The following is an 18,484-nucleotide window of genomic DNA, read 5'->3' on the forward strand; positions in this document are numbered from 1 at the left end:
GACCTCCAGAATGGTCAAAATCGATTTGCATTGTTTTAAGCCACTAAGTTTGTAGTAATCTGTTACGAAAGCAATAGGAAATGAATACAACCCCTAGACTAAATAACCCTAGGAAACAAGTACTGATATTTCTCACCAATTTATAGGGGAGGTTGCAAAGGTATGGATGGACTTGTTCATATCCCCGCAGCTTGCAGAGGGATGATTCAAACCCAAGACCATCAGACCCCAATCACACTTCAGTGGGTGCTTCTTGAACCATAATGCAAACTCAAATCCCATGGGGAGCTTGTTTATGTATTTAAAAAATATTTATTTATTTATTAACTTATTTTGGCTGCGCTGGGTCTTAGCTGCAGCACGTGGGCTCTTTGTTGCGGCATGCGGGATCTTTAGTCGGAGCATGCGGGCTTCTTAGTTGGGACATGCGGACTTGTTAGTTGCAGGGTCGAACCCAGGCCCCCTGCCTTGGGAGCGCGGAGTCTTACCCAGTGGACCACCAGGCAAGTCCTGGGAGCTTATTTAAAGGCGGATTTTGTTGCCTCTGGTCTTGAGGGGGGCTGCGATTCTGACAACACCCTCCTGGGGAGAATGAATGAGGCAGGAATGAATGAATGAATGTTACCCTCACAGCTCAGGTAAGGAGAAGCTCTGGGGCAAATGTCCAACACTCCCAGATCCCAATCCCCCGGTGCTATCCCTCTGCCTCAGTTTCCTTGTCTGGAAAGCAGGGGTGAAAAATAACAACTGACATGGGAATGAAATTAACCATGTTAAATGCTTACTATATGTGACTTGGAACATAGTAGCTACTCAATAAATCTTAGTTATTATTCTACTTGGGTAAGTGGGCAGTAAATATTTGTTAATCAGAGGATTGAGGGACTTCCCTGGTGGTCCAGTGGTTAAGATTCTGCACTCCCAATGCAGGGGGCCCAGGTTCGATCCCTGGTCGCGGAACTAGATCCCGCATGCCACAACTAAGACGCAGCACAGCCTGAATAAATAAGTAAATAAATATTTTTTTTAAAAAAAGATAGGATTGAAAGCTGATGGCCCAGGCTGTAAACTGGAGATCAAGCCTGCAGCACACGGTAGGTGCTTAGGTCACCTGCTGATTAGGAGACATTCCATGCAGTTCTTGGGGCAGGGCAGCACCTTCCCCACCTTGTCTCCTCCGGCCAGGTGCCAGGCACCATCTCTCAGGGAACAGGAAGCAAAGTCACCTCCCCAGGTGATGGCTAATGTCCCAGCCATTGGCTTCAGTGGCCTCTGATTTGGCGGGAAGGCATGGCTCCTCTCCCAGCTCAGCCTGCCACTTTGGGGGAGCCCTCCTAACCCTCTTGGGGAACTCTGCCCTCTGCCTTCCATCAGAGCCTGATCTTTTTTCAGCTGCTCGACATAGCTCAGTCTCTGGTTTTCTGCACTGGCTCAAGGTCTGGGGGAGAAGTTTGCACTGAATCAGGAGGGCGCTGGAGGTGGGAACCCAGAGAATTGGCATTCTTGCCCTCGGAAGGACTGGATGTATGACCTCAGGCAAGGCATGCCCCTCTCTGGGCCTCAGTATCCCCATCTGTACCCTGGCCTAGGCCAGACCCCTCTGCACCAAGTTCCTCATTTATTGTGCAATTTCTACCTCATGTGAGGGTGCCCAGATTTAGCAAATAAAAATACAGAATGCCCAGTTAGATCTGTATTTCAGATACAAATACTTTATTGTTTTATATATATAATTTCAATTTACAGGGAATTCCATGGCAGTCCAGTGGCTAGGGCTTGGCGCTTTCACTGCTGGGGCCCGGGTTCAATCCCTGGTCAGGGAACTAAGATCCTGCATGCCCAGTGGCTCGGCCAAAAAAAAAAAAAAAATTACAATCTTAACCATTTGAAAAAGAACTATGTGTCAGATATTGTTATTTCATGATATATGTATTATTAATTATTTTTATTGTGATAAAATATATATAACACATTAACCGTTTAAACTATTTTTAAGTGCACAGCTCAGTAGCATTAAGTACATTCACACTGTTGTGCAACCATCCCCACCATCTGTCTCCAGAACTTTCTCATCTCCCAAACTGAAACTCTGTCCCCATGAAACACTGACTCTTCATCCCCTCCCCCAGCCCCTGGTCCCACCATTCTATTTCCTGTCTCTATGAATTTAACTCCTCTGGGGACCTCCTATAAGTGGACTCATACAGTATTTGTCCTTTTGTGACTAGTCTGTTTCACTGAGCATAATGGCCTCAGGGTTCATCCATGTTGTAGAATGTGTAATGAATACTTTTTTAGTATAGGTATGTCACAAATATCGCATGGAACATACTTACCCTAAAAAAGTATTTGTTGCCTATCTACAATTCAGATTTAACTGGTAATCCTCAATTTTATCTGGCAATGTTATCTACAGCCTTTCTTCACACAGCAGCCTAAGGAATATGTTTTATTTTATATATATTTTAAAATAAATTTATTTATTGTATTTATTTTATTTTTGGCTGCATTGGGTCTTTGTTGCTGCGTGCGGGCTACCTCTAGTTGCCACAAGTGAGGGCTACTCTTTTTTTTTTTTTTTCGGTACGCGGGCCTCTCACTGTTGTGGCCTCTCCCGTTGCGGAGCACAGGCTCCGGACGCGCAGGCTCAGCGGCCATGGCTCACGGGCCCAGGCGCTCCGCGGCATGTGGGATCTTCCCAGACTGGGGCACGAACCCGTGTCCCCTGCATCGGCAGGCGGACTCTCAACCACTGCGCCACCAGGGAAGCCCAGAGGGCTACTCTTCGTTGCAGTGCGCGGGCTTCTCATTGCGGTGGCTTCTATTGTTGCGGAGCACTGAAGCGCAGGCTTCAGTAGTTGTGGCACGCGGGCTCTAGAGCACAGGCTCAGTAATTGCGGCGCACGGGCTTAGTTGCTCCGTGGCATGTGGGATCTTCCCGGACCAGGGCTCGAACCCATGTCCCTTCATTGGCAGGCGGATTCTTAACCACTGCGCCATCAGGGAAGCCCCAGGAATCTTTTTTAAAACAGCTTTATAGATATATCATTTACATATCCTAAAATTCACCTTTTTTAAGTGTACAATTCAATGAATTTTATTATATATTTACAGAGCTCTAGGACCATCACCACAATCTAGTTTTAGAACATAGGTTGATTTTCCATCACCTAAAGAAACCTCATACTCCTTTGCAGTCACTCTAGATTCCTACCTTCAGCTCAAAGCAAATACTGATCTACTTTCTGTCTTGAAAATTTTGCCTTTTTTGGACATTCTATCAAATGTCATATGATGTTGGAATCATAGAGTATGTGATCTTATGTCTGGCTTTTTTCACCGAGTATAATGTTTTGGAAGTTAATCCCCGTTGTAGTGTGTATCGGTCCTTCGTTTCTTTCTCTTGCTGAAGAGTCAACAGTAAAATTTATCATCAGGATATACCACATTTGGTTTATCCATTTACCCATAGATGGACATTTGGGTTATTTCCCCTTTTTGGTTTTTGTGAATAATGCTGTTATGACTATTAGTTGTATAAGTTTTGGTATGGATGTTTGTTTTCATTTCTCTTGGGTAGATACATAGAGTTGGAATTACTGGTTCATATGGTAAGTCTTTGTTTAACTTTGTAAACCCCCCCCCAAAAAAAAACACCTGCCTTTTTGAGATGTATTTCACATGCATAAGGATGTTTCTTGAGATTAAAGTATTATCTCTGTACCCTGTGATCAATCCCTCCAGGTTTTTTTTCCCCAAGAAGTTAAAATAAAACCCAAGCGTGTTACTGATATTCACAAGGCATATGATAGGTCCTTAACGGACCCTTTTGCTATCCGCTCTGCCCTAAATGCCCTCCCAGCGCCCACCTCCCTACCTGGACCTATTTCTAGTCATCTTTGAACTCTCTGGTTAAACTACTATCTCCTCCAGAAAATACTTCTGTTCCCCCATGATAGAGGAAGTCTCTGGCATTACTCAGCTTTTTTTTTTTTCCCTTTTTTTAAAAAATTGAAGTATAGTTGATTGACAATGTTGTGTTAATTTCTGCTGTACAACAAAGTGATTCAGTTATACATAGACATAATTTTTTATGTTCTTTTCCGTATGGTTTATCACAGGATGTTGAATATACTTCCCTGTGCTATAAAGTAGGACCTTGTTGTTTTATTCAGCTCTTCCTTCTTTTTTTTTAAATAAATTTATTTATTTTATTTATTTATTATTTTTGGCTGCGTTGGGTCTTCGTTGCTACTCTACGTTGCGCTGCATGGGCTTCTCACTGCAGTGCCTTCTCTTGTTGAGAAGCATGGGCTCTAGGCACACGGGCTTCAGTAGTTGTGGCATGCTGGCTCAGTAGTTGTGGAGCCCAGGCTTAGTTGCTCCGCCGCATGTGGGATCTTCGCGGACCACGGCTCGAACCCGCGTTCCCTACATTGGCAGGCGGATTTTTAACCACGGCGCCACCAGGGAAGCCCAATTCAGCTCTTTCTTAAGCATCCTATTTTACTCAGAGTTCCTTCCCTGGGTCTTAATTACAAAGAAATTAACATTTCTTTGCCCTGCTAGACGTCGGATACTTCAGGAGCCGGAGTAACAGCACCCAAGTGCTTCCAGTATTTCCTGCTGCCAGGCAGTTTCCAGCGCCTTAGGGGCGGTGATGTCATTTAATCCTTACTCCCCTATAAGATCTGTACCATTATGAGTCCCGTTTTACAGGTTGGGAGACTGAGGCAGAGATTACATAACTTGGCCAGGCGATGCACAATACATTTTTCTCGACTGAATTAGTATGTATATGGGTATTTCGTGGCTCTGGCATATGGTGCTCAATAAACTTGTCGTGAGTGTTTTGTGAATTTTTTGGCTGTTTATCCTCAGACCCCCACATGACCAGTCCCTACCCCTAAGCCCCGCCCCCTCGAGCAGGCAACGGCGCGTCCCTATTTTGAGTTGAGCCTTGTCTCTTGCGATATCCAATGGCGGACAGCCGCTTAAGCCTTTCCTCCTGTGATAGCTAATGCCGGTTCTCTACCTTGAGCCGCTCCTCCCGTGGTACCCAATGCCCTTCAGCTCTATATTATGCCCCTCCTCACAGGAGCGGGAGGCTATCAATGACGCGCCCCCTACAGTGATTGGGCCTTCTTTCCTGGGGTAATCCAATAGCATGTTTCCTACTTAAGGCCCCTCCTCCTGTGGCGTTCTATGGCCCGCCCCTCTACCCTAAGCCCGGCCCCGAAGGAGCCTGGCTGCCTGCCTCTTCTCTCCCAGAGCGCCTGTTTCTCTCCTCCTACCTTTCCTCTTTCACCTCCCTTAACCTCCGTCCCCTCCCATTAGGCTTCTGGGTCACGCCCCCTTGGCTCTACCCGTTATCCAATCCCGTTAACTTGCTCTGCTCCAACCCCTCTTCTCATTGGTCCCCCTGCTCCTCTATCCCCGCACGTGGTCCTGAGCGACGGCGTCGCCCGCCCGTGATGGCCGGAAGGCGGGACTTCCGGCGACGGGCAGGCCAATAAGCACGCTCCGACCCGCTACCTAGGCCGTCGCCCCCGCCCCCTCGGCGCCCTGCTCCCGCCCCCGGCTTCGCCTCCCCTTGCCGCCGCTGCCGCCGCCGCCGCCGCCGCTGCCGCCGCCGCCGCTGCCCGTGCCGCTGCCGCTTCCCGCGGCCTCGGCCTCCTGCCGCCAGCATGCCGCACGCCTTCAAGCCCGGGGACTTGGTGTTCGCCACGATGAAGGGCTACCCGCACTGGCCTGCCCGGGTGAGGCCGCGAGGGAGATGGGCCAGGCGACGGGGTGTTGGGGGTGGGGTGGGGCAGTAGGGGCCCCGGGCCTGAAGGACCCGCGCTCCCTTGGTCTGGGGGACTCCGGGCCCGAGGAACCCGCGCGCCGGGGGTCTGGGGGGACCCGGGCCTGGGAGACTCGCGTGCCTGGGGGTCTGGCGGTCCCCGGCCTGAGGAGCCCTCGCGCGGGGATTGTGCGGGAACCTGGGCCAGGAGCGGTCCCGGGCCTGAGCGACCCGCGCGCCGGAGGTGCGGGGGGCCCCGAGCCTGGGGGACGCGCTCTGGGTGTCCCAGAGCCGAGGGATATGCGGTTGAGGGGCTTGGGGCCTGAGGAGCCAGGGTTCAAATCGAAAGGAGTTTGGTGGGTGTGAGGGGAGGTGAAAAATCTGGGATTTGAGAAGAGGGTTCAAAAGAATGGGAAGGAGGTGCTCCGGGCTGAAGGACCTCTTTATGGGGGGCAACAAGAAGCCAAGTTCTGAGGGGCTGGGGGTCCTGAGCCACGTATGAAGGGGGCCTAGGGATAAGGGCTCCAGTAAGGGAGAAGGGTTGAGGGTCAAGGTTGAGAGGTGCTCAGCAGGACCAGGCTGTTTACAAGGTCGCTGGAGCTGAGGGGACTGGATCTGAAAATGTGGGGCATCAGAGACCGGAGATTGGAATAAGACTTGTCTGGGGGACCCTGGGGACTGGTGCCGCGAGTCCCCCAGGACTCCCCCGCCAGACCCTGGTGGAGGAAGCTGGTGGGGGCACAGGGTGGAGGGAGGGCTTGGGGTGGGTGGAGGCATGCTTGAATCAGAGGCCAGCCACGGGGACTCAAGCTGGAAAGAGAGAGCCCCTGAGGGAGGGGGCTGGGCCCAGGGGACTTTAGGGATCCCCTCTGGAGGAAGCTGGGATCCAGAGGACCCAGATGATTCGAGGGTTCCAGTTCTGAAGCGAGTCTTGAGCGTGAGTCTCAGAACTGCAGAGTGGAGTTTCACGCACTGTCTGTGGGGCAGGCCAGTGTGGAGGAGGGACCAGGAGGTTGTTGCCATCCCCAGGTCTAAGTCACCCCAGGACTGAGGTTGGTGGAATATGCATGTTAGGACTGAAGGAATTTGGAGGGGGAGGCAGTAGAAGCCTGAAGCTGAAGGCTCGGCTGAAACACAAGGAGCTCAGGAGTTGCCTGGGTAGTATTGTGGGGTGCCTGGAGATTTCAGCCTCGTTCCCTGCCAGACCCTCCCTCCCTCTGGGTGGAAGTAAGCAGGAGGGCATCACACAGAGCTGGGCGTTTGGTTGCAGAGAGGCTGCCACAGGATGCCAGGAGTGGGCTCAGGGACTGCTAACCAGGCAGCCCTGAGAGTGGTCCTTAACAGGTGCTGCAGCTGAGATGTCTGTGCCTCAGGCTCAGAGGCGGGTCCTGGGTGAGGTCAGAGCAGAAGCGGGCCTGGAAGGCATGGCAGGCAGGTCCTCGGGGTGATGGAGTTTGGGGATGCATCTGTGCAGGAGCCGGATGCTTGGGATGGGTGTTTGGAGCCCAGGGCCCAAGAACTTTGAAAAGTAGCCCAGAGAACTGAGGAAGGAAGCTGGGTGAGGGGGGCAGGGAAGGTTCCAGCAGCTCCCAGGCTTTGAAGAGGACGGGAAGGAATTAATGGGGACCAGAGAACCCACTCTAACCTGATTTGCTCGGGCTTACTTTCTGGGAAGCACCAGAGTAATAAAACTTTACGGGCACTTCCCTTCCTCCCAGAGTACCAGCTTCTCCCTCTCCTCTGCGCCCCACTCCAGCTGGCTCTCTTAAGCCCAGAATGCTTCCAAGCACCTGATTGGAAGGGAAGGGGCTGCTAGCCTCCTGTGGGGAGATGACTGACAGCTGCTGAAGCCCATGGGCCTATAGGGAGAGGGTGGGACTTCCTGGATGCTCGGGGCCTGTCTCCTGCAGCCCACCCCCCACCCTCTGCATCCTTGGAGCTGCCAGCTGCAGCCTCTGGGAGACTGATCACCGATTGCCTCTTTGCGGGAGGGGGTCCCGTGGGAGGGTCCTGGGAGTTCACGGAAGCTGGGCTTGGCCCCAGCCCCTGGCTGCTCAGAGGACCGTATTTGGCTTTGCCCAGGTGAAATACCTACCTTGGGGGAAGAGAGCACCCTGGGGGGAGCGGACAGGTATGCAGTTGGGGGTGGGGGCACGTTGCACAGAAGAAGGCAGATGCCTAATTGGAAGGTGATGTGTCTTCCTCTGTTGAAGGCTCCCCTCCTCCCAGCGTGCTTTCCCCCAAGTAACTTGGCTATTTTCCTGGTCACTTCCTGGGTCAGTGGGTGAAGCTGTCCCCCACCCCCCAGCCACCCCCTGACTGGCCTCTCACTGCAGATCGATGACATCGCCGACGGTGCCGTGAAGCCCCCGCCCAACAAGTACCCCATCTTCTTCTTTGGTACCCACGAAACGTAAGTGTCCCCCGCTGGGGGTGGATTTTTCCCAGCTGTTGCCTCCTGGGGTGGCCTGGCTCACCTGGGCTCGGCCCGTGGTTCTTTTCTCCAGAGCCTTCCTGGGACCTAAGGACCTGTTTCCCTACGACAAATGTAAAGATAAGTACGGGAAACCCAACAAGAGGAAAGGCTTCAATGAGGGCCTGTGGGAGATCCAGAACAACCCCCATGCCAGCTACAGTGCTCCTCTGGTGAGTCGGTGCTGGGGGTGGGAGGCTGGCGGGGTCTGCGGAGCCCAGGTCAAGCGGGCACTCGAGCACGCTGGGGACCAGAGGTGGTCTTAGCTTGTCCCACAGAGAAAGGAGAGGCCTCTGGGACAGGGCTCCTCCCGCTGGGCACCGCTGTTGCTTGGGGCCTCATCGTTCTCCGTGCGGGTAGTCCTGGGCACTGTCGGGGTTGGAGCAGCATCCCTGGCCCCACCCACTCGATGCCAGGAGCTCCTTCTTTACCCAGTTGTGACAACCAAACACGTCTGCAGACATTGCCGAGTATCGGGTGGAGGGGTGCAGGATCCCCCCTGGTGAGACCCACTGCTCTAGGATTAGCCTGAATGTGAAACAGCATCGTTAGAGCTCCTAAGAAACCTTTTGTTTTCTAAGGAGAAAAATTTTTTTCCTTTCAGTAACACCCTTTCCTTCCCCCATTACTGCCAGATTTCAAACTCAGAAAAAGGCTGTAGTTAGTAGACATGAGAGCTCTTGCTCAGGTGGGAAAGAAGTGCTAAGAGTCACAGAGATGACATTCTCAGTGGCAAGTCAGTGTCTGGAAACATTCAGGGAAAAAAGGGAATTTAGAGAAGTTGAAGTTAAATTCGTAAAAAGGCCGTGGAAAGCTGAGGAAGGATGGCAGAGGCGTGCCTTGCTGTGGGTGTTTTGGGGCGAGATGCAGACAAGGGGAGTCGCGGGGAGGTGGAGTAGCCTGGCCTCAGCAGGGGTGGGCTCCAGGTGGGCCGGGAGACCCGGCGAATTGACTGCAGGGCTTGGAGCTCTTGCTGTTAGGGAAGAAACGGACTTGCCGCGTGGTCTGTGGGCGGGGAAGCGGGAGTCGGAGAGGGTCTGGTTTGTGTGAGAGAAGGACCGAGTAGTTTTGTAGCATCTGGTCCTGCTTGAGAACTCAGGGTCTCGAGATGGTCTGGGTGTGCCTCTCCTGTGCCTCCCATCTACCCACCGACCTGGCAGACACTCCTGTGTAGACCCCGGCCGCACGCATGCCATGTGCCACACTAGGGACCAGGAATCCTAGGTGATTCAGACACGCCTCTTGCCTTCTGGGAGCTCACGATCTAGAACCTGGGGTCCGTTCGAGAGCTCTCTCCAGTGCTGAGGGTTCGGCAGCCTCTTCTCAGGGGTCCAGGCCCACATTTCATGTGTGTGGTGTCTTTTACCTCCCGTGATGGGTCTGGGAGATGGATGTTCCCCCAGCTTTGGTCCCCGCCGTCTCTCCAGGCTTTGCACATTCCCCACTTGGGTAAACGTACTGGAAGTTGCTGAAGGTAGCTGAGTTTCATGAGACCGTATTCTGGCCCCAGCTCAAGTGCTGGTGAGTCTCGTCCTAAGCTTATTGCCTCCTGGTGATTCATCACACCATTTAATGTTTATTACGCACCCTCAGTCTGTGAGTACTGCGTAGATGCCTGCCCTCAAGGAAAAGGAACTCAAAAATGGTGTAACCTTGACATTAGACCCGCCCTATACAGACTCCACAGGTCGAGAAGTAGGTATAGGTGTGAGAGCATATTACTGCTGTTTGGTTCTCTGACCCATCTGTGCCTCCAAACAGAACATTGGGTTAAAAATGCAGATCCCTGGGCCCCACCCCGAGAGGTTTAGGTGTGGTAGTTTAGGGCCGAGGCCTGGGCACCTTGAGGTGGTTCATCCCCCGAGTTATCTAGATGCTTCTGACGGAGCCAGTCCACAGCAGGCTTTTGGAAGCACCGCTTGGAGGGTGCCCGGGCAGTCTGTCTTTTCATCCTTTAAGGTTTTACTTTAGTTTTACGTTTTGAGTGGGAGTACAGACTCCTGGTACAAGACTGATCAGCCCTGCCTCGCGGCCGTTCTGTTTCGGTTTCCTCTCAAGGTAGCCCTAGCTACCAGTTCCTTGTGTGTCCTTCCAAGATTCTTTGTTCACGTAAAACCCTACATAGCTTGCTTTTTTGAGGCATGTAATGCTCCACTTGGCTTTATTCCCCCAATTGGTCTCCCTCGTCTGTGCAGAGAACAGCTTCATTCTCTTTGACAGCCTTAGCTTGCTGTGCTCCCGCCAGGGGCATACGGCAGGGCCTGTTCCCGCACCCTCCTGCCAAGCCAGGGGGTGGAAAACGGTATCTCAGTGCGGTTCCAGCTATATCCAGTAATCCCAAGATGGGCTGGGTAGGTAGAATCTTTTCCATCTTACAGCTGAGCACGCTGAGGCCCGGAGTGTTTGCTTGATTGCCGGGAAGGACCCAGCTAGAACGTGAGGCCTCAGAGACCTAGACCAGGGTTTTTCAACTTCTCTCCCTCTCCGTGGGGCGTCCTAGGCACTGTGGGCTGTTGAGCAGCACCCCGGCCCCGCCCACTCAATGCCAAGACCCCCCCGCATCTTGAAAATTTGAATGTCTCTAGGCATTGCTAAATGCCCCATCCGGGAGAGAATCATCCCTTGTTGAGAAGGATTGACCTAGAAGGATCCCAGTTGATACATCCTCGTGACCTGATAGAGGAGGTAAAGGGACCTGTCCCAGTAGCTGGTTCGATCTGAGCTGGATCTAAAACCCAGGCCTCCCGTCTCCCAGGCTGAAGTTCTTTTCTGGCCGGTACAAGCCAGGTGGGGTCCTAGAGGGGCAGGTGGGCATGGAGAAGGACCTCTACACATGGATCCTGGGGTAAGAGCCCTGCTGTGTGGATGCGTGGACCTGGGTTCGAGGCCTGGCTCTTCCTCCGGTTCACCGTGTTCTTTGGGGTTTGATTGACATCACCTCTCGGAGCCTCAGTTTCCTCATCTAAAACAGAGGCTCAGGGTACGACAAGCTCTCACGGGACTGTCGGGGGAACACGGTGAGCCAGTGCACATCAGGCACCCAGCACAGGGCTGCAAGGTGTTGGGGACCGAGGAGGCCAGGCTGGGCCTGACCTTCCCTTTCCACCTCTGTCACCCTCCTGACCCATTAAGACAGTGAGAGGGGGCTTCCCTGGGGTCCAGGGGTTAAGACTCTGCACTCCCAATGCAGGGGGCATGGGTTTGATCCCTGGTCTGGGAACTAAGATCCCACATGCCGCGCCGTGAGGCCAAAAAAAAAAAAAGAGACAGTGAAAGAGACCAACACTCCTCACTCATCTCACTCAACCAGTGGGTCTCCGGATGGTTGCAGGTCAGCTGGCTCTTGACGTTTATTTCCTTGTTCCTCTCCGAGCCACCAGCGTTCCCGTCCTCCAGACGTCTCCATGGGGATCGGATTTCCCAAAACTTTTGCTGGCCGGTAGTTAGGTCTTATGGGCCGAGCCCAGGAGATGCAGAGCTCCTGGCTTTATCCCCAAAGCACAGTGCGGGGCAAGTCACTTACCTTCCCGGAGACCTTGTTTCCCCACTTATGGAACATGCCCACTCGTCCCAGTCGCCTCCCCGGCTGTCGAGGCGCACATCTGGCCACAGTTGGTTGAGCGCTTAGCAGAAACAAGCCGGGGTTTGTAACAGGCAGTAGCTGTGTCCAATGGACCAGGCTTCAGGGCCCAGCAGAGCTGGCTTGCACCCTAGCTCTGTCGCTTAGTCGCCGTGTGATCTGGCTCCATCACGCAGCCTTTTGCCTCGTCTGCAGAGTGAGAATGACAGCTCCCCGCATGTTACACGGAGAGAGATGATCCCTCGTGTCTGCTAGCTCTCACTGCCACGAGGCTGACTCCGTTCCTTCCGCAGATGATCAGCAGGGTCCTGGACCCTCCATTTAGTCACTCACACTCCAAGCTGCTGTTTCCCCCGTGAAGAACCAGGGACGTCCTTTCCCTTCTCCACTCACCAGGGGTGCCCCAGAGAAAAGTGACGCCCCGGAGGAGAGGTGTGAGGGAAATCTACCTGAAAGTCTGATGGTTCTCTCCCAGTGTTTCAGGTTTGGGGCTTGACCTACTTCATGTGGCACTTTTTACCCTTTTTTTTTTTTTTTAATTTTTGGCTGTGCCACATGGCATGCCAGATCTTAGTTCCCCAACCGGGAATTGAACCCATGCCCCCTGCAGTGGAAGCATTGGACCACTGGACCAGCAGGGAATTCCCTGTGTCATATTTTAGATCCCACATATAAGTGATATCGTACGGTATTTGCCTTTCTTTTTCTGATTTACTTTGCTTAGTATGACAATCTCTAGGTCCATCCATGTTGCTGCAGATGGCATTATTTCACTCTGTTTTACGGCTGAGTAATAGTCCAATGTGTATACGTACCACATCTTCTTTATCCATTCATCTGTTGATGGACATTTAGGTTGTTTCCGTGTCTTGGTTATCGTAAATAGTGCTACTGTGAACATAGAGGTGCGTGGATCTTTTCGAATTATAGTTTTCTCTGGACATATGCCCAGGAGTGGAATTGCTGGATCATGTGGTAGCTCTATTCTTAGTTTTTTGAGGAACCACCATATTGTTTTCCATGGTGGCTGCAACCACTTTACATTCCCCTCCGCCACAGTGTAGGAGGGTTCCTTTTCCTCCACACCCCCTCTGGTCTGTTCGCATGGCCGTGGTCGGCCTCCCACTAGATTGTAAGCTCCCCAGGGGCAGGGCCCGTGCCGTGTTCACGTCTGGGCGCTCCCATCTCCCTAGCACAGTGCCTGGCACCTGGCTGCTGCTCACAGACGGCAACTGAGTGTGCAGACGAGCCCAGCACGCAGCTAGCACAGAAGAAGTGTCATCTACGTGTCTGCTGTTTTTGCGGCTGTTACCACCTGAGCAGGCATTGTGGCTAAAACAGAAAGAGAAGTGCCTGGGAGTTCGCGCCCAGAGGTCCTGTCCTAGGTCATTTTCCTCCTCATTAGTAATTGCAATAATAATCATTTTTACAAAAAGCAAACCTCGATGGGCCTCCTGCCAGTCTGGGCACTGTCCTCAGTACATGCCACTTCTGTCTCACCCTCGCCACAGCCTTGTGAGGCCAAAGTGGTGTCGGCCCCATTGCTCAGATGTGGGATGAGGCACACAGGGGCTTAAGTCACTGGCCCAGGGTTTGCCCTCAGATCCTGCAGTGCTTGAATCCTAGTGGCTAGCCCACACATGCCCATCTCGCCCTGCCGCATTAGCCCTCAGAGCTTTCTTTCTTTTTTTTTTTTTTTATATTGTTTGGCCATGCCGCACGGCGTGTGGGATCTTAGTTCCCGTACCAGGGATTGAACCCACGCCCCCTGCATTGGGAACACAGTGTCTTAACCACTGGACCACCAGGGAAATCCCCCTTGGAGCTCTCTGAGCCTGAGTTCCTGCATTTGGAGAGTGAGCAGGCCAGACCCTGACACTTGAGACCCGGCCAGTGGCTGCTGTCCTGTGGGCCACGCCTGGTGGTGACCTGCTGTCTCTGTCCCCACCCCCAGCCGGTGAGCTCCTCGGACAGCGAGGCCCCTGAAGCCGACCCAGCAGTTGGCAGTGAGGACGACGAGGACCGGGGGGTCATGGCCGTCACAGCTGTGACCGCTGCAGCCGCCAGCGACAGGATGGAGAGTGACTCGGACTCGGACAAAAGCAGTGACAACAGCGGCCTCAAGCGGAAGGCGATGGCCTTGAAGGTAGGGGCGCGGGGCTGGGGCGGGCACAGCTGGCCTGTGGGGGGCTGGGGCCCTCCCTGCTCCCTCCACAGGTTCCGTCTGGCCGCCTGCTCTTCTCCCTCCCTGGCCTTTCCTTCTTTTGGTTTTTAGTACATTCACAAAGTTGTGCCAGCATCCCTTCTGTCAGTTCTAGAACTTCCCATCACCCCAAAAAGAAACCCCGTCCCCACTGGCAGTCCCCCCACATCCCCACCCTCAGTCCCTAGTAACCAGGAATCCACCTCTGGGGAACTTGCCTGTTCTGGACGTTTCCCATCAGTGGAATCACACACCGTGCATCCTTCTGTGTCTGGCTTCTGTTACTGAGCATCGTGTCCTCAGGGTCCATCCACGTGGTAGCGAGTGTCAGGGCTTCTCTCCTTTTCGTGGCTGAGCGATATTCCCGGGTATGGCCCGACCACACTTTGTTTATCTGTTTATGGACATTCGGGTTGTTTCCACTTCGGGGCCATCACAAATAACGCTGCTGTGAACATTCGTGTACAAATTTTTGTGTGGATGTGAGTTTTAAGTTCTCTTGGAGAGATTCTCTTTCCTGCCTTTTTCCCCCTCTCCTCTGCCTTTTGACTGCTTCCGAATGTTTGGGTGCAGAATGAAAGGACTGGGACCTGGCAGCAAATTCTTTTGATAGAGTAAGGCATTGTTTTTATGATTTTTAAAAATAACATTTGCTTTTGGTTCCATTTATAACAATAAGCCATGTTCATCGTATATAAGTTAGAAGATGTGAAAAGCATAAAGAAGCCGGTAAAAAATGCCCGAACTATCTGAGGGGGTTTCTGCGCCAAGGACTAGAAACATCCTGATGTGTTTCTCCGTGATCTTGTGTGTGCCTCACGGGCGGGGTGGGTATGTAAAGTATGGAATTGGCAATCACGCACGTAATGTGTCTTGCTGTTTTTCTACCTAATAGATGAGCATTTCCTTGTCCTTAAACGTTATGATTATTTTTAAATATTTTATTTATTTATTTATTTATTTGGCTGTGTCAGGTCTTAGTTGTGGCACGCGGGCTCTTCGTTGTGGCGTGCGGACTTCTCTGTAGTTGTGGCGCGTGGGTTCAGTAGTTGCAGCACGTGGGCTCTCTAGTTGTGGCGTGTGCCGGCTCTAGAGCACGCAGGCTTAGTTGCCCCGCAGCATGTGGCATCTTACTTCCCCAACCAGGGCTTGAACCCCCGTCCCCTGCATTGGAAGGAGGATTCTTTTTTTTTTTCTTCTTCTTTTTTCCTTTAACATCTTTATTGGAGTATAATTGCTTTACAATGTTGTGTTAGTTCCTGCTGTATAACAAAGTGAATCATCTATATGCACACGTATATCCCCATATCCCCTCCCTCTTGCGTCTCCCTCCCACCCTCCCTATCCCACCCCTCTAGGTGGTCACAAAGCACCGAGCTGATCTCCCTGTGCTATGCAGCTGCTTCCCACTAGCTGTCTATTTTACATTTGGTAGTGTATATAAGTTCATGCTACTCCCTCACTTCGTTCCAGCTTACCCTTCCCACTCCCTGTGTCCTTAAGTCCATTCTTTACGTCTGTGTCTTTATTCCTGTCCTGCCCCTAGGTTCTTCAGAACTTTTTTTTTTTTTTTTTAGATTCCATATATATGTTAGCATACGGTATTTGTTTTTCTCTTTCTGACTTACTTCACTCTATGACCGATTCTAGGTCCATCCACCTCACTACAAATAACTCAGTTTTTCATGGCTGATATTCCATTGTATATATATGCCACATCTTCTTTATCCATTCATCTGTCAGTGGACACTTAGGTTGCTAGAAGGCGGATTCTTAGCCACTGGACCACGAGGGAAGTCCCTGGCATCGTTTTTTAAAAGTCCCTGTTGTTTCTGTTTACAGTTACTGAAGGAGTTAGACAGAAATATGTTGAAAATAAATGCCCCCCAGCATCCTACCCCTTAGATGTTAACCACTACTTATAGGTTAGTATGTATTCAGGTTTTGTTTTGGGGGTTTTTTTGGCCAACTTTGCATTAAATGAATATAAGTCATTATTACAACACCTTTCCCCCACACTAGGGAGATATTTAGATGACCTCTTCCCTCATAACCCAGCACCCTAGCTGGGAACACACCTATTGGTGTTCCTTTCCCCATTTTTGGGGGTGTGGCTATGGCTTTCTGCCGGGTCAGCTTTGTGCTCTCTCTCTCTAGTTAACATTCTTTTGTCACTGTTTTTCTGTGTGTCCACCATCTCTTCACTTGGTCTCCCTCTGTGCATGTCTGTGTCCTAATCTCCTCTTCTTATAAGGACCCCAGTCATATTGGGTCAGGGCCACCCTAATACCTCATTTTACTTTAATTATCTCTTCAAAGACCCATCTCCAAATAGTTACACTCTGGGGTCCTGGGGGTCAGGGCTTCATTGTATGCGTTTTGGGGGAACTCAGTGCAGCCCATCGTACCCTGGCCTTGGTCAGGCCCCGGAGGAGGCGAGATGCTCTCAGTAAGTGCTTGTGACGAGAACCAGCGAGTCTGGGCTGTAATGGGACAGAGGCAGAGGTGCATCGTACCTAAACCCACACCCTGACGGGGAGGACCAGGCGTCAGTGGGCCGAGATCTGTGTCCAAAGCTCAGTCCTCTTTGCCTCCTCAGTTCTTCCTTTATACAGTTTCTTAAATTGGCTTCTTTGAGTGGGCATCTGGGAGTCTGTGAACTCCTGAAAACTAATTTGGAATTGTATGTGTGTGTGTGTTTAAAAAATCTTTATTTAGGTGAAATTCACATAAAAAAATTAACCGTTCTGAAACGTGCAACTCAGTGGCATTTAATAGAGGTGGTGCAACCACCACCTCTATCTAGTTGCAAAACATACGTGTATGTGTTTTTCTGGGGGAAGGATCCCTGATTTGTATTCTTTATTTTTTTAAATTGTAGTAAAATACACACAACGTGAAATTCACCATCTTAACCATTTTTAAGCGCACAGTTCAGTAGCATTTTACATTCACACCGTTGAGCAACCATCCCCACCATCCATGTCCAGAACTTTCTCATCCTCCCAAACTGAAACTCTGTCCCCGAGAAACCCTGACTCCCCCTCCCCCTCCCCCTGGCCCCCACCATCTACTTCCTGTCTCTGTGGATCTGACTCTCTAGGGATCTCCTGTGAGTGAGATCACAAAGTATTTGTCCTTCTGTGTCTGGCTTCTTTCACTGAGCATCATGTCTTCTAGGATCAGTATCCCTGGTTTTTATCAGATTCTCAAAAGGGTCCCTGCCCTCCTCCCCCCAAAGTTTCCCGAGCACACGGGCTTTCTCAGTTGCTGATGTGTCCGGGCTGCTCCCCTTCCAGATGTCGGTCTCAAAACGAGCTCGAAAGGCCTCCAGTGACCTGGATCAAGCCAGCATGTCTCCATCTGAGGAGGAGAACTCAGAAAGCTCCTCCGAGTCAGAGAAGACCAGTGACCAGGTGAGCAGCTGGCCGGACCCTGGGGGCCCAGGGGGAGGGATGCACGGCGGGGGGGGCCGGCTGGTGGGCAGCACGTCCAGCTCCCTTCTCTCTGCCCAGGACTTCACCCCTGAGAAGAAAGCCGTGGTCCGGGCCCCACGGCGGGGTCCCCTTCCAGGACGGAAGAAAAAGGTACGGGTGTTTTATTTTGTTCCCACACACCGGCTGGTGGAAGCTCCTCAAGCATCTCCCCACGGTCACCAGCCACCGTCTGCGGTCAGGGTCAGTCCGTTTTGGAGGAGGGGAGGCTGTAGGCCCCAGGGAGACCCCGGGGCCTGCTGACATCCGCCTCCACCTTCACTCATGGCTTTGGCCCATGGTTTCCGAGCGCCGTGTGCGCGCAGCACCTCCCCGGAGCAGGAGGCCACCCAGCCGCTGCTGCCCCCGAGAGGGCCTTAGAGGCCGGTTTGGAAAACGGGATGCTGGCATCGGAGGGGCGTAAAGCACTCTGAGGGGCCCCATGAGAGAGAGAATGCACGCGTGCGCGCACCCGTGTGCAAGTGTGATGTATGTGCTTGTGTGTGTGTTGTGCGCAAACAGGCATGTATGAGCGTGTACAAGTGGTGTGTGTATTGTGTGTACACAAGTATGTGTGCATGAGCGTGTGAGTGTGGGGTGTGTGTGTGTCCGGGGTTCTGGGCCAGAACGAAGGGTTGTGGGTTTGGGCTGGGTGGGGCGCTGCAGGCACGCCTGGGGCCGCCCTCGCCCTGGCTGCTCTCACCTCCCCGGGCCTCCCCCAGAAGGCGCCGTCAGCCTCCGACTCGGACTCCAAAGCAGAATCGGACGGGGCCAAGGCTGAGCCTGCAGCCGTGGCGAGGTCGGCGTCTTCCTCCTCCTGCTCGTCCTCCTCCGACTCGGACGCGTCTGTAAAGAAGCCTCCTCGGGGCAGGAAGCCAGGTAGGCCGGCTGGGGGGTGCTGCCCTGGGCCTGCGCCTGGCCTGGCGGTGGGGGGGGAACGCCCGCCGAGAGACGCGGGAGAGGCCACCCC

The 18,484-nt window shown here is 52.5% G+C and overlaps 1 protein-coding gene and 1 non-coding gene across 2 annotated transcripts in view; both read left to right on the forward strand.

Annotated features, from left to right (window-relative positions):
* The first annotated feature begins 887 nt into the window (after positions 1–887).
* TRNAG-CCC (transfer RNA glycine (anticodon CCC)) lies at positions 888–960 on the forward strand. The gene has a single exon. It is a non-coding gene; the product is annotated as a tRNA-Gly (tRNA).
* Positions 961–5,687: 4,727 nt separating this feature from the next.
* HDGFL2 (HDGF like 2) overlaps positions 5,688–18,484 on the forward strand; it is a 20,207-nt gene continuing 7,410 nt past the window's right edge. Inside the window, exons 1-7 of the mRNA XM_007460530.1 lie at positions 5,688–5,759; positions 8,122–8,198; positions 8,293–8,431; positions 13,793–13,984; positions 17,341–17,457; positions 17,557–17,628; positions 18,237–18,401. Coding sequence (XP_007460592.1) covers positions 5,688–5,759; positions 8,122–8,198; positions 8,293–8,431; positions 13,793–13,984; positions 17,341–17,457; positions 17,557–17,628; positions 18,237–18,401 — 834 coding nt within the window. The remainder of the gene's footprint in view (positions 5,760–8,121; positions 8,199–8,292; positions 8,432–13,792; positions 13,985–17,340; positions 17,458–17,556; positions 17,629–18,236; positions 18,402–18,484) is intronic.

The sequence above is a fragment of the Lipotes vexillifer genome, unplaced genomic scaffold, assembly GCF_000442215.2.
Source record: "Lipotes vexillifer unplaced genomic scaffold, Lipotes_vexillifer_v1.1 scaffold1011, whole genome shotgun sequence".
Classification (NCBI taxonomy): domain Eukaryota; kingdom Metazoa; phylum Chordata; class Mammalia; order Artiodactyla; family Lipotidae; genus Lipotes; species Lipotes vexillifer.